The following is a 27,430-nucleotide window of genomic DNA, read 5'->3' on the forward strand; positions in this document are numbered from 1 at the left end:
CTTTGCTTATGCTTTGTTTTTAGTTTAGTTTTGATTCTTTTTTAGTTTTGTTTAGTTTTTTTGTGTTTTGCAGTGGTTTTGCCATTATTTGCTTTGATTAGGCCATGTTTTTAGTTTAGTTTTGTTTCTTTTGTTGTTGTTTTTTTGTTTTGCTGTGGTTTTGCCTTTCTTTGCTTTGATTAGGCCATGTTTTTAGTTTAGTTTCGTTTCTTTTGTTGTTGTTTTTTTGTTTTGCAGTGGTTTTGCCTTTCTTTGCTTTGATTAGGCCATGTTTTTAGTTTAGTTTCGTTTCTTTTGTTGTTGTTTTTTGTTTTGCAGTGGTTTTGCCTTTCTTTGCTTTGATTAGACCATGTTTTTAGTTTAGTTTTAGTTTGGTTTTGTTGTGCCTTTAAAAAAAATTGACCTCTAATTTTAAAGTGCATGCTAATCTCTACATAATAAATTGTATAATTTGTTGATTGTATCTGCATGTAACCTCTGCAAGGTTACCTTAAGCATGTAATGTTGCTTTGAAGTACTTACAAGCAAATAATATCTAATTAATGCCGCAAGATGAAAGCCTGTACTGTGTAATTTATTTAAATGCTCACAACTGGATAATATTCACTTCACAGGAAACCAATATATCACCCAGTGCAAAACTGCACGGCTGTGAAAGGACTTCAGTGAATGTCGGTGTGTTTATCTGTCAACACTGGAGTTATGTGTTACATCTGCTGGCAGCTTCTTAGCACTACAGTGCATGTGGGTGCAATTTCCTCTCCACGCTGTAAGGTTTTAATTGGTGGTACCCTTCAAGCGATAGTCGACAAATGCTTCCTGCCTCTTGAATCCTGTCTTGGTGGCGGATGATTGTAAAGGTCGAGCGAGAAGACCTACACTGACAGCCCTGATGAATGACAGGGCCGCTTTACTGAGCCACTGGGGAGAGAGACACCAGAACGGCTGATTTTCATCAGCGCGTCATTTCATGCGACATTTAGCCTATGAAACCCTGGGCTCTGTTTTGCTGACAAGCACGGCCGCAATCATAGTATATTCTATGATTGTTATCTTAACACATTACATAAGCTGATTGTCAGTTTCTGGGTTGTGTAACGTTCTTACACAAAGCCCCCTTAATCATCACATAGTGGTGTTTTTATGCAATAACAGTTATTATACTACTTACACACAGTAGTTTAGCATTATCAAGATGCGTAAGCATGGAAAGGTCAATTTTATTATTTGCAAACCTTTCAGTGGACAAAAATGCACAGGGAAAGTTGTGAGAGCTGCTAATTAATCTCCAGCTGTCTCCCTTCGTCTCGTTTGTGTATGCAGTGACTTAGGCTTTAGCGAGGAGCCGTTAGTCAGATATTTCATCTGACCTCTTTGCTCTCTCTCTCTTATTCCCTCTCGGTCTCTGTCACTATCTGATATTGCTTGCTGTCTTCCCCCCAAACACCCAGACATTTTGTGTGCCATTCAGAAATCCTGTTGTGATGTCTAACGCTTGTGTACACTTCAGAAATATGGCGTGTGCCAACCCAAGACACAGAAAAAGCTCCATCTGTCCCTTTTGGAAACCTTTAGTCTGATGTTATAAAAACAGGCAATGAAATATACAATGGGGTCCAAAAGTCTGTGAGCCCATTAAAGTGGGTTTTAAAATCTAGCTAAAAATAAACAAAGTTTTAGGATACATTATTTATTTAATTTTATTTTACAAAATATTTATTAATTTATTTTACCATTTATACCTAAGCTATTTTTTTTTGTGTGTGTTTTAATTTCCAGTTTTTGTTTTGTTTTGTTTCACTCATTCATTTTATAAAAACAATGGGACACTCAAGGTTGATTTTAAGGTTTTATTGTTTATCTTTTATTTGATATTTCACTAAATAATTTTATTATAATAACTTTAACTCAAAATAACCGTTTTCAACAGATCAATATTTATTCATAAACAAATTAATTATGCACAAAAGTGGGCAAATATGTTATCACCCCGTCAATGTCAAATTTGAATAGGAGGAGAGCATTTGGCATCTAACTGTTTTCAACAGATCAATCTTTATTCATATAACAAATTAATTATGCATAAAATTCAAAGAACATTCGATGCAAACCCCCAAAAACGTTGTTTGATTTTATCTGCATGCAAATGCTGCATTGTTACGATACACTAATGTTTCTTTGATCTGCGGTACTTAAACAAGTAAACAAAGTATATTTTAAGTTAATATGGCTGATTTAACCAAGTTAACCAAGTAGCAAAGACCCAGAAGATGGAATACAAATATTAAAATGATTTGATATACAGTCTGACATTTCAGTGTACCACTGAGCTCCTGAAGTCATCCGCAGACTAAATATAAAGGCGCTCAGTCTGGGCAGAAAGGGCCTGTTTAGATGAATTTGGTGAACCCAGTGAATACACAAAAGGCCACAGAGAGATAAACATGTGAAGCTAAATGACCAGACAGTAATACTAAATTATGATGCATGGGAATAATAAGCACTTATCAAAATTGGCCCTCTTTAATTTATTAATATGTTTTTGGTCTTTATTGTGCATGATTCATTGTTCATATTGTCCTGAAGTAATGAAAAGTTTGTCTGGCTAATCTTTCATCAAGATATAATAACTTGCTCCACCATCTGAAATGACTTTCCTTTTCAGCTGACATCGTCTAGGTTGGACAAGGTTAGCTTGTCATTAGCGTTTTCATTCGAACCTATCGCTGTTTTCTCCTCTCCTCTCCTCTCTCTCGCTCCAGTTTTTCACAAGTTCATCAAACAACCGCAGTAAGAATATTTCATCAAGCACGGTGAGTAATGGCTTCTCCTGCTATTGTTATTTGTACCTCTTGCCACATGTACAGTTTATCTATCTCTGTCGCAGATGAGGGATTCACATGTGATACATGCAGGGAATTAGTTAGGCTGACAGAGAAGATTTCAAAATTAGAGACACGCATCAAAACTTTAATTGAGGACAGTAAGAATGTTAGGGCTCTAGATACGGCTTTGGATGCGTCTAGCTCAGGGATTCCTGTACATTGTTCGGTTCCGGCAACAGAGCCCCTGAAGCAGGGCAACTGGGTGACAGTGAGGCAGCATAGTCGTGGGTCAAAACACCGCTCTTCTGTTCCGATCAAAACATTAAACAGGTTCTCCCCACTCAGTGATGCACCCACTGAGAAACCTGATGAAAGTGCTCTAGTTATTGGTGATTCTATTGTATGGAACGTGAATATAGAGACACCTGCCACCATAGTCAAATGTTTACCGGGAGCCAGAGCGCCTGACATCTTGGCAAATTTAAAAGTGCTGGCTAATGCTAAACGTAAATACAGTAAGATTGTTATTCATGCCGGCGCTAATGATGTTCGACTTCGCCAGTCGGAGATCACTAAAAATAACATTAAAGAGGTGTGTGAACTTGCAAGCATGATGTCAGACACTGTAATATAATCTGTTCCCCTCCCTGCTTACCGTGGTGATGAGATGCATAGCAGATTGCCTCACGTCACAGAGGTCAGCTAATTCTCAGCACATAGAGACTTTTTCCCCTAGATATCACACTATAGAGACTGTGTCTGTTCCCCGAACTAGAAAATACAAAAAACGTCCAAACCAAGTTAAGATTAACAATTTAATTGAGGTTCAACAAATAAAAAACAGATGCAATATGGATAAACAAATGATAAAGCTTGGCTTATTGAATATCAGATCCCTTTCTACGAAAACACTTTTTGTAAATAATATGATCACTGATCATAATATAGATGTGCTCTGTTTGACAGAAACCTGGCTAAAACCTGATGATTACATTATTTAAATGAGTCCACCCCCGAAGATTACTGTTATAAACATGAGCCGCGTATAAAAGGCAAAGGGGGAGGTGTTGCTTCAATTTATAACAACGTTTTCAGGATTTCTCAGAGGGCAGGCTTCAAGTATAACTCGAATTACCATTACTTGAAGTAATGGTGCTTCATATTACATTATCCAGAGAAACAAATGTTAATGATAAATCCCCTGTTATGTTTGTACTGGCTACTGTATACAGGCCACCAGGGCACCATACAGACTTTATTAAAGAGTTTGGTGATTTTACATCCGGGTTAGTTCTGGCTGCAGATAAAGTTTTAATAGTTGGTGATTTTAATATCCATGTTGATAATGAAAAAGATGCATTGGGATCAGCATTTATAGACATTCTGAACTCTATTGGGGTTAGGCAACACGTTTCAGGACCTACTCATTGTCGAAATCATACTCTAGATTTAATACTGTCACATGGAATTGATGTTGATAGTGTTGAAATTATGCAGCCAAGTGATGATATCTCAGATCATTATTTAGTTTTGTGCAAACTTCATATAGCCAAAATTGTAAATTCTACTTCTTGTTACAAGTATGGAAGAACCATCACTTCTACCACAAAAGACAGCTTTTTAAGTTATCTTCCTGATGTATCCAAATTCCTTAGCATGTCCAAAACCTCAGAACAACTTGATGATTTAACAGAAACTATGGACTCTCTCTTTCCTATCACTTTAAATACAGTTGCTCCTTTACGCTTAAGGAAGGTTAAGAAAAACAGTTTGACACCATGGTATAATGAGCATACTCGCACCCTAAAGAGAGCAGCCCGAAAAATGGAGTAACCTATCCTACAGAAAAGCATTAAAAACTGCTAGATCCGATTACTTTTCTTCTCTTTTAGAAGAAAACAAACATAACACCACAGCAGTAATGACTTTATGAACTACTTTACTTCTAAAATCGATACTATTAGAGATAAAATTGCAACCATTCAGCCGTCAGCTACAGTATCGCATCAGACAGTGCACTATAGACCCCCTGAGGAACAGTTCCACTCATTCTCTACTATAGGAGAGGAAGAATTGTATAAACTTGTTAAATCATCTAACCCAACAACATGTATGTTAGACCCTATACCATCTAATCTCCTAAAATAGGTGCTTCCAGAAGTCATAGATCCAATTCTGACTATTATTAATTCCTCATTGTCATTAGGATATGTCCCCAAAACCTTCAAACTGGCTGTTATTAAGCCTCTCATCAAAAAACCACAACTTGACCCCAAAGAACTAGTTAATTATAGACCAATCCCGAATCTCCCTTTTCTGTCCAAAAGAAACTAGAAAAGGTGGTATCCTCACAATTATATTCCTTCTTAGAGAAAAATGGTATATGTGAGGATTTCCAGTCAGGATTTAGACCGTATCATAGTACTGAGACTGCTCTCCTTAGAGTTACAAATGATCTGCTCTTATCATCTGATCGTGGGTGTATCTCTCTATTAGTTTTATTTGATCTTAGTGCTGCGTTTGACACAATTGACCACAACATTCTTTTGCATAGACTTGAACACTTTGTTGGCATTAATGGAAGTGCATTAGCATGGTTTAAATTGTACTTATATGACCGCCATCAGTTCGTAGCAGTGAATGAAGATGTATCATATCGATCACAAGTGCAGTATGGAGTACCTCAAGGCTCAGTACTAGGGACGCTACTCTTCACGCTTTATATGTTACCCTTGGGAGATATCATCAGGAAACATGGTGTTAGCTTTCACTGTTATGCTGATGATACTCAGCTCTATATTTCTTCACGGCCCGGGGAAACACACCAATTTGAAAAACGAATGGAATGCATAGTTGATGTAAAAAACTGGATGACGAGTAATTTCTTACTACTAAATTCTGAAAAAACAGAGGTGTTAATTATAGGACCTAAAAACTCTGCTTGTAATAACCTAGAACACTGTCTAAGACTTGATGGTTTCTCTGTCAATTCTTCGTCATCAGTTAGGAACCTAGGTGTGCTATTTGATCGCAATCTTTCCTTAGAAAGCCACGTTTCTAGCATTTGTAAAATTGCATTTTTCCATCTCAAAAATATATCTAAATTACGGCCTATGCTCTCAATGTCAAATGCAGAAATGTTAATCAATGCATTTATGACCTCAAGGTTAGATTATTGTAATGTTTTATTGGGTGGTTGTTCTGCACGCTTAGTAAACAAACTACAGCTAGTCCAAAATGCAGCAGCAAGAGTTCTTACTAGAACCAGGAAGTATGACCATATTAGTCTGGTCCTGTCAACACTGCACTGGCTCCCTATCAAACATCTTATAGATTTTAAAATATTGCTTATTACTTATAAAGCCCTGAATGGTTTAGCACCTCAGTATTTGAATGAGCTCTTTTTACATTATAATCCTCTACGTCCGCTACGTTCTCAAAACTCAGGCAATTTGATAATACCTAGAATATCAAAATCAACTGCGGGCGGCAGATCCTTTTCCTATTTGGCGCCTAAACTCTGGAATAACCTACCTAACATTGTTCGGAAGGCAGACACACTCTTGCAGTTTAAATCTAGATTAAAGACCCATCTCTTTAACCTGGCTTAATCCGTTAAAGGATTTTTAGGCTGCATAAATTAGGTAAACCGGAACCGGGAACACTTCCCATAACACCCTATGTACTTGCTACATCATTAGAAGAATGCCATCAATGCTAATATTTGTCTGTTTCTCTCTTATTCTGAGGTCACCGTAGCCACCAGTTCCAGTCTGTATCCAGATCAGAGGGTCACTGCAGTCACCCGGATCCAGTACGTATCCAGACCAGATGGTGGATCAGCACCTAAAAAAGACCTCTATTGCCCTGAAAGAGAGCGGAGACCAGGACAACTAGAGGCCCAGATACAGATCCCCTGTAAAGAGCTTGTCACAGATGACCACCAGGACAAGACCACAGGAAACAGATGATTCTTCTGCACAATCTGACTTTGCTGCAGCCTGGAATTGAACTGCTGGTTTCGTCTGGTCAGAGGAGAACTGGCCCCCCAACTGAGCCTGGTTTCTCCCAAGGTTTTTTTCTCCATTCTGTCACCGATGGAGTTTCGGTTCCTTGCCGCAGTCGCCTCTGGCTTGCTTAGTTGGGGTCACTTCATCTACAGCGATATCGTTTACTTGATTGCAAATAAATGCACAGACACTATTTAACTGAACAGAGATGACATCACTGAATTCAATGATGAACTGCCTTTAACTATCATTTTGCTTTATTGACACACTGTTTTCCTAACGAATGTTGTTCAGTTGCTTTGACACAATGTATTTTGTTTAAAACGCTATATAAATAAAGGTGACTTGACTTGACTTGACTTGACAATAGGCTGGTCCATCAAAGAACCCTTTTTAATTGCTTAGAGGTCTTGAGCTGAGATTTTATTTTATTTTATTTTATTCAATTATTATGCAATAATTTATTTTATTACAGTTATTATATATAATTTATTTTCCAGCATATTGTTTAATATTTCAATTTATATTACAGTCAGTAATTCTAAAGTTCATACTTTAGATTTGATTTTCAATGCCATTTAGACAGTTAGTGACAATACAGTTTTTTTTATGTGTTTTGGTATTTCGAATTGTATTCATTTATGCGCTTACAGTTCATGTTAAACTTTACATTATAAATAGTTGTTGATTTTATCTGCATTTCACCTTTACAAGGTTACATTGTTTTGTTAGATTGCAATGCTGCTTTGAAATACAAGCCAATAATATCTTATTAATTTTATTTTATGTTCCACCATATTGACAATTTATTTAAAATAGTTAATATTTAGTTTAATACTTCTTTTTTTTTTTTATAAATAAATTTAGGCATTGTGTATGCCATTAAATGTAAAATTTGCTCTCTCGCCGCAGTGTTGATCATGCCACGGAGCCCCATGTCTAGCGAGGAGGAAATGGCTCAGAGTTTCTCGGACTCGGTCAGTTCGGAATCAGACAGCTCCCGAGATGAGCCTCCCAGGCTGGATCGACCTACCAGCGGCCGACTGGACGACAGCCTGCGAGACACAATGCTCATCTGTGTGGTCATCCCTGACCTGCAGCAGTCTGTGCGTTCACACACACACACACACACACACACCCCAGGCTGCTGGGCCATGTGGATCTTTCTAAATTATATTATTATAGTAAATTGCTTCCCTCTTACAGTTTCAGCCTTCTCTGGAGAGCTGTTTGGGTTTAAGTAGACTAAAGAATGGATCGTATGCAAGTGGGATAGGCAACAAATATTTATGACCTATTTAATGCACGTAAAGTAGAAAATTGTCTTGTTTTAAATAAAGAAGGTTCAGAAAAGCAATGTCATGTAGAGTCATTTAACACAGGTGGTTTCCACATGTGAAGGTAATAGTTTTACACTCAATCAATGCCAGATACAGTTAAAACCAAGTCAGAACAAAAATAATCTAGAATGTAATTTATTTGTAAATAAAATTAAAACTGAAAATCACCAAGGAACGCCATTTTTATTGCTCTCTCTCGAAACAGGATCTTTAAAAATATCTGTGTCTATCCTTACTGAAACTGTTATTTTGGGAGGAAGCAGAGGATTGAATTTTGTTTGCACAATGTTGATGTGGTTATGGTTAGTATATTGTGCAAGTTATTGCCAGTGTCACATTTATTGAGCGTTACAATTGTCTTAGCTTTCCATATTGTCCATTTACATGTCAACAATACCGACAGAGTGAGGGAATAAGGAGGAGGAAGGATAGATTTTATTAGCTCTAAACACAAAAATGCTGTTATTCTGATACAGTAAGAGTATTCTTTAAAGTATCCCAAGAAACAAGACATTCAGGTGGGTCGTATCGAAGGGCACCTCAATTTAGTCAATATATGCTAAATATACTAGTTATTTGCCGATAGCATTAGTGGGAAAGACATTCTGGGAGAGCATTTGATTGGACAGAAATCTGTGCATTGCAGGTTGAGTCTTTAATATTTATAGTTTGTTTTATTCGAAGTGAAAGAGTATACATTTTGAATGCCTTTAGTATTTAGGAGTTTACAATACCAGCATATATCAATGATTTCAAAGCCTCCATGGACTAAAAGACACAAAACTTAATTTTATATGCCTTTAAGGTACAGTAAATGGAATAGTTCCCCCAAGTATTAAAAATTGCTAAAACATTATGAGTTAAACATTTTCTGAGATCAGTTTGTTTCTCCATCAGAACAGAGTTGGAGATAATTAGCGTTACATCACTTGTCTACCAATGGTTTCAGTGAATCGGTGCCATAAGAGTGAGAGACCAAACAGCTGATAAAAACATCACAATAATCCACAACTAATCTAGACGACCCTATTCCATTCCTTAAAATCTTGTAAAGTGAAAAGCTGAATGTTTGTAGGAAACAAATCCATCATTAGGGCGTTTAAATCTGAACCATCACTTGTGGCCAAAATAGAGTCCATAATCCATAATGGCTCTTTCTCCAGTGTAAAAGTTTTCAATTATAAATGGAGCTTGATCTTTACATATTTCTCCCCTGATTCAGATATGAAATTTTAACTGGTGAAAGCCATATTATATAGATAGAGGACTTGTATTTTTTTTTAATTTATGCATTTAGCAGACACTTTTATCCAAAGCGACTTACATTGCATTCAAGCTAACAATTTTCTCCTAACATGTGTTCACTTGGATTTGAACCCCAACCTTGCTCTTGCTAAACACAATGCTCTACTACTTGAGCTACAAGAACACTACAACTACTAACACTACTTTTTTTAGCATGAAGTAATGATTTAAAGCTGAAAACGTCTTAATGATGGATTTGTTTCTTACAAACATGCAACTTTTCACTTCATAAGATGTTAATTCATGGATTTGAGTTGTGTGGATTACTTGCGAATTATTGTGATGTTTTTATCAGCTGTTTGGACGTTCATTCTGACGGCACAAATTCACTGCAGAAGATTTCATGCACGTAAAGTAGAAAATGACATTGTCATGTTTTAAATGGAAGAATGTGTATGAAACAGCAACAAGGGTTCAAGCTAATCAACCGCAAACGACTTAGTTTGAAAGTGACTTCTGTGTGAGCTGTTTCATACATCACTACACTATTCACAATAGACAATCAATCTTTTCTGCTCGCTGACATTTCAATAATGTGACTGCACCTAAACACTTATTACTGGTTCATTTGTAAGGTTAAAAAAAAAGAATTGAAATGTTCACGAGAAATGAAATAATGACCTCAGGGACCAACAAAAATGAAAAAAAAAATGTATGATCATAAAATGTCATTCCGTCAGTTAACCAACACCAAATAACACAATTTGTTTTCTCCTGTTGTTTTCTCCCTTTTGAACATTTTAGCTCACAATTGTTTTCTCCTAGTTAATCTGTACACCTGCTATGGCCTGATAGAGCGTTTCTCTGTCTCTCTCTTCTCCTCTCTCTCTCTCTCTCTCTCTCTCTCTGTGGCTTTGCCAGAAATCCATGAGGTTCAGTCCTGATGCCACAGTATGGGTTGCTAAGCAGCAGATCCTGTGTACACTCACACAGAGTCTGAGGGATGTGCTCAACTATGGGCTCTTCCAGCCAGCGGTGGACGGGAGGGAGAGTGGTTTCCTGGAGGAAGAACGGCCCCTGCGAGACTATCCGCTATCCAGCAATAAAGGCGTTCCAACCCTTGAAGTAATGAGCCACTAGTTTGCTGCTTGAATGTTGCGGAGTCAACTTAAGCTTGATCCATGATGTAACTTTGACACAATATGTGCACGGATACCAGAAAGGGACATGAGACGTCACTATCTGCAAAGCACTTCCACAAACATCCATAGGAAATATGCTAGAAGTTCATCTGCCTAGAACAGTAGTACCATCACTGAACTTTAAAGCTCAAATAGCACACATTTTTGTATGAAATAATCAATTAAAGTGCTTTGCCAAATATGTAAACATTGTATTTCTGCTTTTAAACCCAGTATACTTGCCCCCTAGACCTCCATTGACAGTGCAGTAATATAAAAACAACTTTTAGCATTGTTTTATAATTATAATTATCCAAATAATTTATTTGAGAGCAAAAATGCCCATTTATATTTATTCTTTCTGTCAAGGATGATCTCAATGACACAATAGTTTTGACAGTGATGATAACTGCTATAAATTGTTACCAATGTAGGGATATGAGACTGGCGTTCTTCTTTAAGATGTGCCTTCTGTACAGGAGCACTCTCAGCTCTCTCTGAGAAAAAGGCTGATGTCAGGCTGGTGTAACAGGAACGTTTTGTAGTTCTCCTGAATGTTCATTCAAGCCCCAGGGCCTGATATAATCATATCACTATCAAGGCGGCGACCACCAAAAAGAGCTGCTAATGGAGTATAATGAAACATATTTTAATTTAATCATTTGTTTGAGCTAAAAATTATAGAACTATTTTGTATGCCCTCTTTGATTACAAAAAAATTATAATACTACCATAATACTTTAGTGCTCTGATATAAAATAGGGTTCTTATTAAAGTACCATTATATTTGTAATTATTTTTTTTCACCATGGTGCTTTAAACTTTGGTACTTTACTTAAAACTGTATTATCTCTAGGTTATTATATGTGTATTGTACGTCAAATTGTTTATTTTGTTAGACTGAATAGATATTCATTTCTAAATTAAAACCAATCTAGCATATAAACGGCCTGTATTTTCTCTGATTTAATTTTGCAGTTCCGCTACAAGAGCAGAGTGTACCAGCAGCCAAACGTCAACGAAAAGCAAATTGAAAAACTCCACACACAGGTAAGATATATATTTTTTTTTTGGAGGGGTAAAAAAGTTAGATAGATTAGATTAGCCTACTATGCATATTTGTCAAAAATGTATCTATTTTTGATGCGCAGGTGGTGATTATGATAATTCATTCTTTTACATATCAAATGCAGCTATTTGCTTAATTGCAAGCAGGAGAGGTGGTGTCTTGGGATACGGCTGTTAAAACAGGAAAGAAATGTTTGAAAATCTAGTTTTCTGTCGCTAGGATTGAATATCTTACATACAGTACATTCATTTTAGAGTCTGCTGCTAAATAATGCAGCAGACCAGAGCATTTGCATACGTTTTCGGTGTGGAGATGGTCATTGATGTTGACGTTTTAGTGTTTCGGCCAGTTTTTCTTCTGTGGTTATGAGCGTTTTTGCAATCACCGGAGGAGGTTATTCCACGCTTCTCCCCCAAAAGCAGCCCCGAAGCTCCAAACCAAGTTTTAATTGCCAGCTTCTTCCTGCACTGTATGTCCTGTGCTGTGCTCGATCTCTTTATTGCTCAGCCTATTTATCTCTCGTCCCCACATTGCTTTCCTCAGCATTTAAAACTCACCCTCTCATTGCTCTGAGCTTTCAAGCTCTCTTTAGTTATTATATTACAGCTCCGTAAGCCGGCAGGGTTTGTGAAGGATGACGTAGGAACAGTTTTGTGTATGTCCTTGTTTCAGAGGAGCAGATATTCACCTCAGATCATACCAAATGTCAGTGCATTATACATGTAATAAAAGCAAACGCTTAGAGGGGTTTGCTTTTAAAAGCTGCCTGCATTATAAAAAATGAAAAGGTGTAGTTGTTACCGTAAGGAGATATTTCTACCTGATCAGACTCTTAAAAATATTTTTTATTGTTGTTACCTAAGGAAAACTGCAATAACTGAAGAAAGCCAGCTGTTTGAACTCAATGGTAGTTGCTTGGCTGGTGCATAAATGAATTCTGCCATCTTTGCTTATTTTTGAAAGAGTTTATTTAAGAGTGTAATGCACATGGACGCCACCACAGTGTTTTAATTAGGTGGGAAACTCAATTATTTTCTTTGAGGCCAGAATTTTTCTGGTGTGTCAATGAGAAAACATGGCGAATGCAATGGATGAAGTGTTTGCAGTAGATTGTTGAAATGTCTGACATTACTTTTAATTTACAATAAAACTAGCTAAGTCACATGTACTGTACAAATGCAGTATTTTTGTAAATTATGACAAATTTATAAGGACTAAATTATATAGTGCCTTCATAAGTTGAATAAAAAATAAATAAACACAACTGATGCACATTCATTATTAAGCATTTTTTCAGAAGTAGTTTTTGTTTTTGTTAGAAGAGGTCACCATCATGTTCTACCAAAGTGATCTGAAATCACCTGATGTCATAATTATGACTTCTTAACTTGTCACTGCAAACTTACCATGAATGCACCATTGTTCCCGGTTATTATTATTTTAATTTTTTATTTTGGGATCCAGTCCCCTGAACTGTAAATGTATTGTGACTCATTCTGAAACTGCATGAAAATAACATCATGACAACATTACCTGGCAAATGACACCACAAGAACGTGGACAAGCCAATTATTAGCAACTGTCCTGAGCTAGACGACAAAGGTAGCTGACGTGAAAAGTGATTTTATGAAATATTTGCGAATTTTATGATGCAGAAATTGTATTTGATCATAATATATGGCTACTTTCAAATGACTATCAACGGAGAATGCTTTTTTCACCATAAAAAAAGTGTACGTAAGGCATGTCCCAGCAGAGGCTAACCATGCTAACTATGCTAACCACTGAAACTTTAATCGCAAACATTTTCAGGCTCAATTATTAATTATTTATTATAATATTTCTGAATGAATAAACAAGCTTTAGGTGATTTTTCTAAGCTAACACTAACAAAATACTTTTTACAGTGTAAGAGGATGAATGTTGTCATTATTCAACGTGACATCTCTACATTGTAGTTAGCCTAATGGGTTTAAAGTTGTTAGCAAGCATCGAGAATTTTTTAAAGCTTGTGTTGGTAAGATGGGATCCAGAAGTTAAATAATGCAAACTCCAATGTTTTGTGCGAATATGGCACTTACTCTATTGTGTTGGAGGTCTTCGTGTGTGTACTGGGTTGTGCGTAAGAGTTGACGTGTGTTTGTAGCATGCCGTAGTTTGCCAAGTGGTCTTTAACTCTTTGCCTTGCCAAATCAGCTGTGCTTCACCCCTCTCTCTCTCTCTCTCTCGCGCTCTCTCTCTCTCTCTGATGTCTCTGTACTGGGAGCTGCTCTCCTATCTATTTTTATCCAGCCTTGTATCGCGGCATGTGTGTCCCAGAGATCTCAACATGAGAGAGGAAGTGAGCAGAGACCCTTCACACTCTTGTCAGCCATTCATTCCCATCACTCGCTCCTGTTTCCTAACTTCCTCCTCAATCATTAGCTGTCAGTGTCTCTCGTTTAACCTCACCTGCACTCTTGTTCTCTTTCAAACCTCCTTTAAGGTCAACCTGAGGAAACTTATGGAGTATATCCAGCATCATCAGGTGGACAAAGTCTCCAAGATGTTGGAAAGAGGGTTGGACCCCAACTATCATGACCCTGAAACTGGTGGTATGGGATGCCATATTAGATAAACTCCAAAATTGCACATAACTGACTATACAGGCCTTGTTCCCCAGCTAGTTCCAGATTGATTACTTTACTGCATCATTATATTGTTTCCTTTTTAATCAATATGGTGTAGTCGGAACATTACATTGCATTTCAGCAGTTTATATTTAACATATTTACTCACTGATTTAATCTCATGGTCATAGCCTGTGCTGCATTTGCATGTATTATTTGGAATACACCAATACTGTTAGTGACAATTCTCTTCTTTTTTTTTTTTTTTGCCAGTTAATGAATATGATGGCAGAGATTATAAATCTGTACAATACTAAAAGTATACTCTAACTCTATATCTATATATTCTAATCTGTATAATCTATATACTGTGCTGCTAAAGAGTATTATTATTACTATTGAGTACTATTATTAAAAAAAAATTGGGGTCAGTAAGATTCTCAATGTTTTTGAAAGAAGTCTCACATTCACAAAGTAAAAGATAAATGTGATGAATATGAAATGTGAAAAATTTTGAAAAAAAAAAAAATTAGTTTTCTCTTTGAATATATTTTAAAATGGAATATATTCCTGTGATTGCAAAGCTTAATTTTTAGCATACATTATTCCAGTCCTCAAAATGTCACATGCTCCTTTAGAAATCATTCTATGATTCTGATTTGATGCTTAAGAAAGATTTCTTATTATTATTAATGTTAAAAACAGTTGTGCTCAGATGTTACTGACCCCTAAACTTTTACAAGGTATTTATATTTATACTTTTATCTTTATATTTACATTGTAATTTAAATCTAATTATTGTTTTGATAAAACACACATCCCTTGACTAATATCTTACACTTATTAAGAGAGATTTACCTAATACATTTGAATGAACTTGCTCTTGTGCTTCTGGTCTGCAGAGACACCACTGACCCTTGCGGCCCACCTGGACAATATGGTGGAGATTATAGTTACATTGAAAAGCGGCGGCGCTCATTTAGATTTCCGCTCTCGGGATGGGATGACTGCCCTGCACAAAGCAGCCAGGGCGAAAAACCAGATAGCTCTTAAGGTAATAAATGACCTCATCTTGAAGGATGGATTGAGGTTATGGCTGTGTTAGAGTGATCCTCTTCTTTGACTGTCTTGTTGTTTTTGTAAGAATGATTGCTGCTGATCTAACACAGTACAGTGACATCTTACAGTTTACAGTACATTTATTACTTTGACAGATTGTGCTTTTATTCAAAGCACACTCTTTTCGTTTATTTAAAATGAATTAGTAATTTCTCACTTAAAAGTTTTTTTTTTTTTCATTATTTCTTTGTTGCTTCCTTCCCTTCCACAAATGGAAATAACACTGCTGATGTACCACTGTTTTGTGCCCTGAATATTGTAAAACACAATTTCCTGTCTATCGCTGCTCTTGCAGTATATTGCTTGTTGGCCGTTTATTTAAGAAGGCTTCATGAAGAATCCTGGTTTATGACAGTTCGAAGTGCTAGAGCCATAGATTTTCTATTTTCATTACCGAGTGGCTGGGTTTCGTAATTTTAGAAGGAAAAAGCACTTGTAGTTCGTTTAGTTACGAAACAAAAATGTACTTATGAAACTGCTTGGCTGTGTAAAAGTGAATAAGAAATCCCAAAGGCATTCTCTAAAAAGAAAAAAAAAGAAAAATAAATCAAGAACATTCGTTTATATGTATTGTTTTACATAAATGTTTACATTAGACATTTTTCCTCACACATTTCATAAGTTTTATAATATTTGTTGTGTTTGAAATCCAAAATGTTAAGTGAATGTTTAATGATTGGTTATAATTCAAGACACTTTTTTCTTATATACAGTGCTGTTCAAAAGTTTGGGGTCAGTAAGATTTTATTTTATTTTATTTTATTTTATTTATAAAGAATGCAGTTCAGCAAGGATGCATTTAATTAATCTACAGCGGCAGTAAATACAATTGTTAATTTTACAAAAGATTTCCATTTATAATAAATGTTGTTGTTTTGAATGTTCTATTTATTAAATAATTCTGAAAATGTATCCTGGTTTCCATAAGGAAAAAAAAAAGTTAAGCAGCATATCAGCATATTAGTATGATTTCTGAAGGATCATGTGACACTAAAAATAGGAATAATTATTCTGAAAATTCAGCATGGCCATCATAGGAATAAATTCTATTTTGAGATATATTAAAATAGAAAATATAACTTTTTAGGGTTTTTTTTTACCAGATAAATGCAGCCTTGTTGAGCAGCCTCAAACTTTTAAACAGTAGTGTAAAAGAAGCCTTTATTCTTCATTTGTCTTGTCACACATGGACATCAAAAAAGCTGAAAAAGTAACAGCACTAACAAAAAAAACTGTCCTTTCATCCTTTAAGACCCTTCCAAAAAACAAGGCTCTGCTAAAACATAATCCTAATATCATATTTGGTGTATTTTCCTCTCTGAAGGAAACCTGCTGTAATCCTCTTTTTCTCTCTGCAGACTATATTGGATTTGGGAGCGTCTCCAGACTATAAGGACCGGCAGGGTTTGACTCCACTCTACCACACAGTGACTGTAGGGGGAGACCCGAGCTGCTGCGAGGTCCTTCTGCGAGCCCATGCCAGCGTGGGATGCCACGATGAGAACGGCTGGCACGAGATCCACCAGGTGCCACTGTCTTTCACATGGTGACAGTCAGGGAAAAAGCTTTCTGTTGGCTACAAATGTTGAGCGTGGGTTAATATATGCATAATACAGCTGCTGTTTTATAAGACAGCAGCTTTGTTCAATTAACGAGCAGATGATGAGATCAAACTAGTTGAACGCATCATCCAGTCCGTCTGTTGCGACGGAGTACTGACATCTAGTGCTGTGACAGGTGGACTGCAGGATGCCAAGCAACATGTTTCCGTGGTGTTTTTGATCGCACTCTACTGGGAAAACAGAAAAGCAGCATGTATGGTTTACTTTTAGACCCTTTGAAAAATATGAGATGACAGCGTACTGAAGGCTTAATAATGTTTCAAAAGACTTCCGCATGAATTTTTAAGGCTTACAAAAGCTTTTCCTTGAGCAGAAAGCAGTTATAAAAGTTTCAGTAAAATGATATGCTGTGTGAAACTTGTTGTTCCTGTTGTATTCGTCAGGCTTGTCGATATGGCCACATCCAGCACCTGGAGCATCTCTTGTTCTACGGAGCTGACATGCATGTGGAAAATGCATCGGGGAATACGGCTCTCCATATCTGCGCTCTGTACAAACAGGTGTGTTCTCACACTTTCCAAAGTCAACTCCTTTTAAACAGTCAATAAACAGAGGTTATTAGTGTCATAGAACAGAGCTGAGATTGAGTGCAGCAGGGAAACTTTCTGGGAGAATCTTCAGGATTAAACAATACAAATTATTTTCTTTAAAATGAAATCAAAACAAAACATGTTTTAATGCATGATAGAACTAATGATGGAATGGAATTATATATGGAATTATATACATAACAAAAAAGTGTGAAACAACTGAAAATATGTCATATTCTAGGTTCTTCAAAGTAGCCACCTTTTGCTTTGATTACTGCTTTGCACACTCTTGGCATTCTCTTGATGAGCTTCAAGAGGTAGTCACCTGAAATGGTCTTCCAACAGTCTTGAAGGAGTTCCCCGAGAGATGCTTAGCACTTGTTGGCCCTTTTGCCTTCAGTCTGCGGTCCAGCTCACCCCTAAACCATCTCGATTGGGTTCAGGTCCGGTGACTGTGGAGGCCAGGACATCTGGCGCAGCACCCCATCACTCTCCTTCTTGGTCAAATAGCCCTTGATGCCTTCAGTGTGACTCTACAATTTTCATAGTCATGAAAATAAAGAAAATTATTTGAATGAGAAGGTGTGTCCAAACTTTTGGCCTGTACTGTATATAAATATATATATATGTATGTTGTCTAAATACTGTACATACATATATTAGTATAAAAGTTTGTATATAAGTGGGATGTTCTAGTATTTATTTATTTGTATCTTTATCAAATGTAATATTTATTAAAAGTCATTTAAAATATTACATTATTAAAAAAAAAATTTAATCTGAAAACAAACTGAATTTTAGGATTCTGCACTATTTTGAGGCCGCTAATAAAAACAAAACAAGTAATAAATATTATAATAATATTATTTATAAATATCATAAATGTTTTATTAAAAATACATGCTGTATATATCTTTGTCTCACGGAGCTGAAAGGATGCCATGTTCATTTGTATAAATGCCGAAGATCGACTGCCACTAATTACACTGGTCAGTATTCACCATTGTCTCCCATTCTATCCATGATAAAGCTCAAGCTGAACAGGAATCAGCTGGAACACTCATGACTATTAGCACCAGCATTCAGTGTTTATGAATGGACAACGGCCCATTACGTTCACGACACTAAGCAGCCAGGCAGATAATCACCTTATGTTTCCTCTGTGGGAGATCTAGTCTGCTCCGTCGGCTTGGGGTCACAGCATGGGTGCCATTGTCTGCTGGAAACTGCTAGCGCTAGCAGTATTCACTGTCACTCCGTATATAACATCATATTCCTGCTGTGTCCTAGGCCATATTGATCCCACATCCAAAGTGTATCCCACTTTTTTTATTGTTCTTTTGTATCCTCCTAGTAAAGTCTTATATATGAGATCTGAAAAAGTGAGAAATAAATGTAAAGTTCAATTTGTTGTACTGTCTTAAAGTCTAACTTTAAAATTGACCTGTACATCTGTTGCTGACAGATGTATAGAGTTATAATATAGAGTTATATATTCTAGGTATCACCTAGAGAACTGGAAAGCTTGTAATTTTTTTTTTTAAGAAGATTTAATACATATAAGTTTTTGATATGATTTTAAGTTTGTATTTCTAAGTTTATATCAAAATATTTTTAAATAGGAAGTTTTTGTATATATTTATTTTATAAAAACTGTCAAATTAAATTATTACATTTAATTTGTATTCATATTTATATTGATATAATTTTTATTATTTATTTATATTGAAAAAATGAACCTGAAAACAAACAGAATTTTAGGGTTCCAGGTCCTCACTCAAAAAAAAAAAAAAAAAGACAAGAAAAAAGATTAACTTTAAATATGGATTGTTTTTTTTTTTTGTTGTTGTTGTTTTTAGGATTTTAGGATTCTTATTTTTATTTCTAGGATTAATCAAATAAAAAAATTGTGGCATTGACCATGAAAACTTCTTTTATTGCTTTTCTGTGATTCTGAATTACTGATGTCTTTAAATACACTTGAAACAAATTGCAATTGTCCTTCTGACTACAGAATAAAGTTGATTTTAAGGTGTGAAAATGGCTCTTCCGATGACAAGTGTCATTTATTGATTTGTGGAGGCTCTTGAGTTCACTGCTGGTCACATATGATGCTGTGTTCACCCTGAGCTGACCAATGGGTTGTTATTTGAAGCACACATCTGTAATGATCGGCCACAGTGAGCTGTTATTAAAGTTGACGCTCGGCTAGCCTTTGGTGAAAGATGCTTAATTTGTCTCATTGGTCAGTTTGGCCGCAGTCAAGGGCAGGTTCTCGAGTCTCGATTGTTTGTGCCGATCTGTCACCATTCAACAAGGAACCTGGAACCAGTGCCAAACGCAGGCCAGGGATATTTTCATGTGCGGGAAATAGAAGCCGCATCCTCACATGTGATTATGTCTCATATACAAGGGCTGGCAGCAGCTCTGAAACTAGTATTAGAAGGAAGGTAGGAGGAGAAGGCAATGGAGGTGTGTGTATGTGTGCGATTGTGTGTGTGTCGGTTTACTGGTGAGGCATTCCGTGGGTGGGCTGTTGAATCCAGCTGGATATAGTGGGCTGGAGAGCTATCTCTCTCTCTCTCTCTGTGTCTTTCTGCTTTTGGTTCTCACATTCACGTTCACACATACATATAGGCATTGCTGCAGAGACCCCCTCTCCTTTTTCTTTGGGTGTAGACTTTGCTGTAGCATCACACTTGAATTGGACTTCACAAAGCTGAGGGCGAAGTCTGTCACTTTTGGATCTGGGTGAGGCGGGATACCTTGTGACGTGTCTAATTTTGCTCGTAGATTGTTGAGAATCAAATAGTAGAACGTTTTCTTGAGTTGGATCACGTTGAATTCATTTCTCTGTCATCTGCTTTTCTTTCCGAAGGAAAAGTGTGCCAGGGTTCTTCTGGTTCGAGGAGCCAGCAAAGACGTCAAAAACTACCGAGGACAAACGCCTTTTCAGGTACAACAACCAGGTTTTTGCTTGGCTACTTTTTAATGACCTAAAAACTAATTGCTTTTGATTTTTAGTATATTTTGTTGGTTTAGCGTTAAAAAAAGAAAAACAATATTACCAAACCATGAGCGCTTAATGAACTTGTGTGTGTGTGTGTGTGTGTGTGTGTGTGTGTGTGTGTGTGTGTGTGTGTGTGTGTGTGTGTGTGTTGTTCTGACGCGCAGAGTTCTTAATTAATTAGACAGAATGTCACACTAAAGCACAGGCATTATGTAAGAAAGCACTCAGAGAACAATGAGTGAGCGTGAGGGTAATGAATCATTTTATTTGGTTTGTTTGCATGGGTTTTGGTATCTTAAGATAATTAGGAGTTCGTTTTTAGAGAGGGGAAATAATTAACGTCAAATCAGCTTTTGTTGTTTTCTTAAATGCTTCGGTTGCTTTCAAGAAAAAAATCTCTGTTTTTTTTTTTTTGTTTGTTTACTTGAAGAGTTTCTTTCTCAAATGTCAGATTGTGACATTCAGTAGCTTGTCTGACAGCAATGGACATGATCCAAGTCTGTGGCCATGGGCTGATGAGAGTGTTGCGTTTACTGTTCAGTGGCTTTCTATAATGACTGTGACTGCAATGCCACTAGCCATTAGTGATTATTATTAGAAATATAGTTAAAACTGAAGTCATTTTATGTCGATAGCCATTAGAGCATGTTGTCACAAACATTGGCAAGGTTTGATCAGAAATTAAACAATGTTCTGACAGAAACGTATTAACTCAAAAAACGTCTAAAAGATTTAAAGGGATAGTTTACCAGAAAAAATGAAAATTCTGTCTTGCCCTCAATTTCTTCCAAACCAAACCTGTTTGAGTTTCTTTCTTCTGTTGAGCGCAAAAGAAGACATTCTGAAGAATGTTGGTAAACAAACCGTTGACAGCAGCCATTGACTTCCATAGTAAAAATTAATTAACTAATGAAAATACTATGGAAGTCAATGGCTACTGTCTGCTGTTTGGTTGCATAATATCTTCTTTTGTGCTCAACAGAAGAAAGAAACTCAGATGAACTATCCTTAAGAAAAGAGTGTACATATTTTAATATCTACCTACCATTTGTGCATTATGTTATTATCTGCCAATCAGATTAATCTGAGACAGATTTACAGTAAATAAATTTTGAGTTCTTAACATATAGATTTCTAACTTGAAACATTGCTAAATTACGACTGCTTTATTATAGTGAGAACATAACAGTGTAGTTATTAATGTAGTTATTAATGCTTATTGTTAGAAATATATTTAAAACGGAATAATTTTTGTGCAGAACAGGAGTATAAAGATTTTTTGTTCAATTTGACACATTTATGCATTAAGCAGAATTTCTGTTAGTTTACCAACATTCCTTATGAACAATTAACACAGCAAACTACAAATGATGTACTTGCTCAAAAGTATTGAACAAATGACATAAATACACCTTTACAGGATACAGGAACAGTTATGATACAGGAGCTTATAATATTTCATTTACATGATTGATTTAACATTGCAATATACTGTATTACAATAGGAATATTTTAAAATCCAATCTTTTAAGTGATTATTTTGAGTTCAATTGCGATTAAAATGACATAATCCTCATATCGCTATCATAATGAAGTGAATTATTAAAGCTTCAAAGCAAATGCTGATAGAAAACAACACGTACAGTAAACCCCTTAATTCACGGCAAACATCAGTACTGTACTAAAAAGCGTAATCCTTTGAAATGCATCCTCCTTGACAGAAATATCCGTATCATTTTTGCTCTTCGCATCTATCACATTGCGTGTTTATTCATAGCTTGATTTCACAGTGCACAGACCTGTTCATCCAGGAAAAGCCTGGCATGTTTTTAGTTTATACTTAAAAGTTTAAACACCTTTTTTCTGTTTTCAGTGCAGTAGAGTGGAAAAATACTTGGTTTGGCTCTATGCCTTTACAGTGATAAAATATATGTTGTTGTTTGTTCCTCCAGGAAAACTGTGGCTTTTATTAGCAAGATGGCACATATCGCAACAGTAATCCAATGGCAAACCTCCAAAAACATTCAAACAGAGCTGATATTATTAGTTTTGCAGTCGGCTCTAGAGTCAAACGCATCCAGTCAAACATTAGCAACACTTGCCGCTACATTTAATGTTCATGGCTGGCCTCTTTGTGCGAGTTGCTTGGTTTATAACCTCTAAAACTTTGAACTGACCCTACTCACTCCAAACCTGACGTAGGAGTGAAGTGTTTATGTAATGTACATATCAGCGCTCTCCTGATGCGTTGTTTAATGTGCTGTATTATTCATCTCATGCTGCTAAAATCATATTTCACGCCTCGGCGATCGCTCGATTACAACTCATTTAAGCAGCTCATGAAACTTCATGCTCTCGGCAGGAACGCTCCGATCCGCCTGGTTAAACAGGGATGATTTCCGGCAAAATCGAATTTTATTACCATATTTACCATTACCATGCTTTTACGATGAAACCGGGTCAACGGCAAACCGAAAGGTTCTGGTTCATACACAGCAGTATGTGCTTTCATACATCAGACCATTTTATTTAACAGTTCAACAAATTTCTTGACCTAATTTTTTCGAAATTCAGCCTTTATTGCGTCGATTGACTTACTTTTGTGCTGTTGTTTTTTTCTATTTAATTCATCTAGCATTGATTCTAAGCTGCAGCCAGGCACCGTGTTTCATTAGAAAAGGAATGCAGTTCTTCTCAAGCTCATTACATAAATCTTAGCAACTAATTTAGTGTAATGTGAATTAAGTCTGTGTTTTATCACTCTTAGGAATACACTACTCCAAAACCCAAAAGCGTAATGGGTTACTGTGCCTTTGTGCACCATTTAAAACCCAGATTTGATCTCACGACCAGACTTGGTGACCAGACTTATGTTTAAATTACAGATCTTATAATAGACTGCATAGCTTACTTTTTAAAGGGTGGTAAAATTAAAGCCATTAAATAGAAATGAACCTCTGCTTAATGTCTAGTCATGCTTTTGGGAATGTGTTTTTTTTTATTACTGTGAAGGACCTTTTGGGGATACATTAAGCTTTGCAGGGGGTGGTTCACCTAAAAATGACGATTCTGTTATTTATTCACCCTCCTGTTGTTGTTTTTTTGTTTAAAAAAATGTTTTTGGTACACACATTAAATTGATCAGAAGTAGCAGTAAAGACTTTTATAATTTTGCAGAAGATTTTCTATTCCAAAAAAATGCTTTCTTTTAAATTCTGATTCATCATAGAATCCTGGGCGAGGGGGGGGGGGGGGGGGGTGGGGGGTTGTCATGGTTTTGACACAAAAGCAGCACAACTGTTTTCAAGATTGATAATAACAGCAGATCAGCTTATTATAATTATAATATACTAAAGACTGGAATAATGTCTACTGAAAATTCAACATTGCATCACAGGTATCAATTAAAATTTTAAAATAGGTATTTTAAATTTATTAGGTATTTTACATGTTAAAAATATTTCACAATATTGCAGTATTTATATATTTAATTTCAAATAAATGCACCTGGGTAAGCATAAGACACTTATTTCAGAAATTTTTTTTAAAGTCTTACTGACTCCAAATTTTGAATGGTAACTTATGTAATACCTTTTTCTTTTTGAAAAAGTTAAACTGATTAAACAATAAAAGTTGCATCTATGCAATCAATGGTGTTTATTATTTGTTTTATTTTATTTTATTTTATTTTATTTTAATGCGTGCTCAACCAATAAAATAGCAATAAATAAAACATTTAAAATGGTTGAATGCTTTGTGTGAAAGTGAGTGAATGAATCTAATATGCTATATATGTTTGTTTGTTTTTTAAAGGTGGCAATAATTGCTGGAAATTTTGAGCTTGCAGAATTCATAAAGAATCACAAAGAATCTGATATTGGTAAGTTGGATAAACTCAACTTCTTTCATGTTTGTATAACAACCTTATAACATAATATTTGATGGATTTCAGAAATGTTCCAAAGTTAGATGTACTTGCAAAGTAAAAGGGACGAGTAATGAAATCTTTTTTCATAGAGTCTGAGATTGTGAGTTTCTGTCATAGCCAGTCGCATTTGTAATTAACAAAATAATATTTAGTTGCTGGGTTGCCCCGCCCACAGTGCCCACAGTGAAATTGTATTGGTCCAATTTTTTTTTAGCTGCTGCACATAGGAATTGACACAACGTTGCAGTGCAATGTAAATTTGCAAGATATAAATGGTTAAATATATGCAGGAAAGCCAATCCAAACACTATTCAGTACACAAATAGATATTAAAACCGATGCTAACTGGAATTTAGTATACACACATTACAATGATATCACTTTTGGGTGTTTTGAATGCTTAACTATCAGTGGAACAAAAATAGACTCTAGACAACTGTAATTATCTACAGAACAAGATTTTAATCAAGTCATTTTATGGTTCATGCTGAATTAATTGTTGGGGAATTGTTTTGGAGGAGTTTCAATATTGCTTTGTTCTGATTAGCTGTGATTTGCTAGAAACTTGTCGCAATGCGTCCCGCCTGGTTAGGCCACAATGTTAAGAACACCTCTGAAGTCTTGATTATACTGAAAATAAGCATGACCGAATCATTTAAAATGCTTTTCCTCTGTATAATTCCTGAAAGAGGATCATGTTTGTTAAGGTGTATGATATGATCCAATTATCAGGCAGGGAGCTGATGCTGCAGGTGCAAAAGTTGCACTGTGTGCTAAAGGCTAACATAAGCTAAAATGGGCTTCCTCTATTGTTGCTAGTGACACAACAGTCGTCACCTCCAGCAGTTCCCATAATTATGCAGTGTTATAATACTGGGCCTCAGCAATTTGTGCCTCTAGGGCTCCTGAAGTGGTTCACTTTAACTTATAATTGTGCATTTGAACCTTATACCAGGTCTGTTTACTGTTTTTGGGGTAATTTTTAAGCTATTTAAGATATTTTGCATAGGAACAAATTTAGTTTTCATATTTAAATAATTTGTGTGTGTGCATGTATATGTTCTTATATATCTTCGTGAGGTCTTACTGTATCTTATGCGTATTCTGCAAAATATTTTGGCCATAAACAGATGACAAATGATTTGTTTTTTTAGCCTTGCACGACACTCTCTACTCCCACAGCTCTAAAACGTGTAGCAGATGTCAGTATTGATTTACCAAAAGTAAAATGTATTCATTTTTCTGACACTCTCAGCCACACTCTGAGGAATCCAGTGATTGAATGCGCTCGTTTCAATTAACGGACCGCATAATCATCTGCCTCATTAAAGCTAGGAAAGGCACAACAGATTTAATTAATCATTCGACATCATTAAACCAAAGGATCAGGATGAAATTAAGTCTGTTCTGTGTAAATAAGACTTTGAAGGACTTCACATGCCACGGATGTGTCCGTATATAATGTAGAGTGAAGATAACATGACATAAATAACTCATTTACATATTAATTATTCATAACAGCCATTTCACATGTACATTTTTACAGCGTTCTGCGGATAACGTGATTGATGTGCGTTATTCTTTATTAAATGATGATATTAGTGGTATTTGTTTGCCCCTGAAGGTTATGTGCACAGGCGTTGCTGATTGTCGTTGCACCCTACAGATGATTTCATGCGTGGAACCCAAGTGTGCATCTAGAGAGAGCGTTACTCAGTGGAGCTGACCTACATAAGCTACAGACCTTACAGGAAGAGCAGCAACCACAACAGAATTCTTACTGCTTATTGGATGACAATGAGCGCCCTTAATCGCTTTGTATGTTTATTTTCCCTCTATATTAATGTAAAATTGAAATGTGAGGTAACGTTTTCAGGACTATGCGCTTTAAAATAAAGGTTCTTTTTTGGCATCAGTGGTTGCCTTTAACCTTTAACATCCATGGAATCTTTCTATTGCACGAAAGTTTCTTTACAGTGGAAAAAGGGTGTCTGCAGGTCTTAAAAAAGGTCTTTACAAAAAACTTTTTTTTTTTATATTGTTTTTTTTTCCCATAAATTAAGGCCTTAAAGGGTCTCAAATCGGAGCAGGATTTAAAGTCATTTTATTTTTTAAAGCAGGATAAAAGTCATTTTATTTTTTAAATTCAAATATCTAAACATCCTTAAATCAAGATGCATTTACTTGAGATGTAAACTGAACTTATGAAGTCTTGTTTTCTGAGAAATGGATTTAAAAATAAATAAATGTATTTGTTTGTATACTACAGATACATTTACATATTTATGCACTTAATAAAAATACCCTGCAGTTGTACTTTTTAGTATACTAAACTGCTATACTTAAAGTCTGCTAAATTGGAACAACTAATTTTGTATCTAATGCACTTTAATTGTGCTGAAGTCCAACTAAAGATATACGGAAGTGTATGATTGTGCTAAATTGGAATTATTGCAAGCATACATTTTACATTTAAAGACTTGAGTAAAAAATACAAAAATCATACAATCCTCATCAATAGTGGCATTAAAACACATTTTAGGCTTAATATGAATACATTTGCATTGTGCACAAGTAGTACTCCAAATAAAGTTTAATTCTCAAGTAATCTGTCAAGTAAATTATGTATATATGTTAATAGATTTGAACTATACTTAGTATGAAAAAATGTATTTTAACTGTAGGGTATGCTTAAAACAAGAACAAATTTCTGTCAGTGGGGTGTTAGCTTGTTTTCTCATTGAATTAAGTAGATGCCCACTGGCAGATTTGTCTTGTTTTAACCACAAACTCACTTAATTTTGATCAGCATCTCATAAAAACAAGACTTATGATATTTTACTTCTCAAGTAATTGGTGGATTTAAAAATCTATGAACATTTGCACTGGAAAGAAAAGAGACAAAAATACAGAGGATGAACATTACTTTTTCTGCAGCAGGA

At 35.8% G+C, this 27,430-nt stretch overlaps 1 protein-coding gene across 1 annotated transcript in view; it reads left to right on the top strand.

The window, feature by feature from the left end:
- The first annotated feature begins 7,740 nt into the window (after positions 1 to 7,740).
- The window catches only part of shank2b (SH3 and multiple ankyrin repeat domains 2b), a 75,463-nt gene continuing 55,773 nt past the window's right edge, over positions 7,741 to 27,430 (top strand). The window contains exons 1-9 of the mRNA XM_059535677.1: positions 7,741 to 7,941; positions 10,342 to 10,545; positions 11,580 to 11,651; positions 14,156 to 14,264; positions 15,182 to 15,333; positions 16,757 to 16,924; positions 17,404 to 17,520; positions 20,429 to 20,506; positions 24,374 to 24,440. Coding sequence (XP_059391660.1) covers positions 7,756 to 7,941; positions 10,342 to 10,545; positions 11,580 to 11,651; positions 14,156 to 14,264; positions 15,182 to 15,333; positions 16,757 to 16,924; positions 17,404 to 17,520; positions 20,429 to 20,506; positions 24,374 to 24,440 — 1,153 coding nt within the window. The 5' untranslated portion in view covers positions 7,741 to 7,755. The remainder of the gene's footprint in view (positions 7,942 to 10,341; positions 10,546 to 11,579; positions 11,652 to 14,155; positions 14,265 to 15,181; positions 15,334 to 16,756; positions 16,925 to 17,403; positions 17,521 to 20,428; positions 20,507 to 24,373; positions 24,441 to 27,430) is intronic.

The sequence above is a fragment of the Carassius carassius genome, chromosome 43 (genome assembly GCF_963082965.1).
Source record: "Carassius carassius chromosome 43, fCarCar2.1, whole genome shotgun sequence".
Taxonomy (NCBI): Eukaryota; Metazoa; Chordata; class Actinopteri; order Cypriniformes; family Cyprinidae; genus Carassius; species Carassius carassius.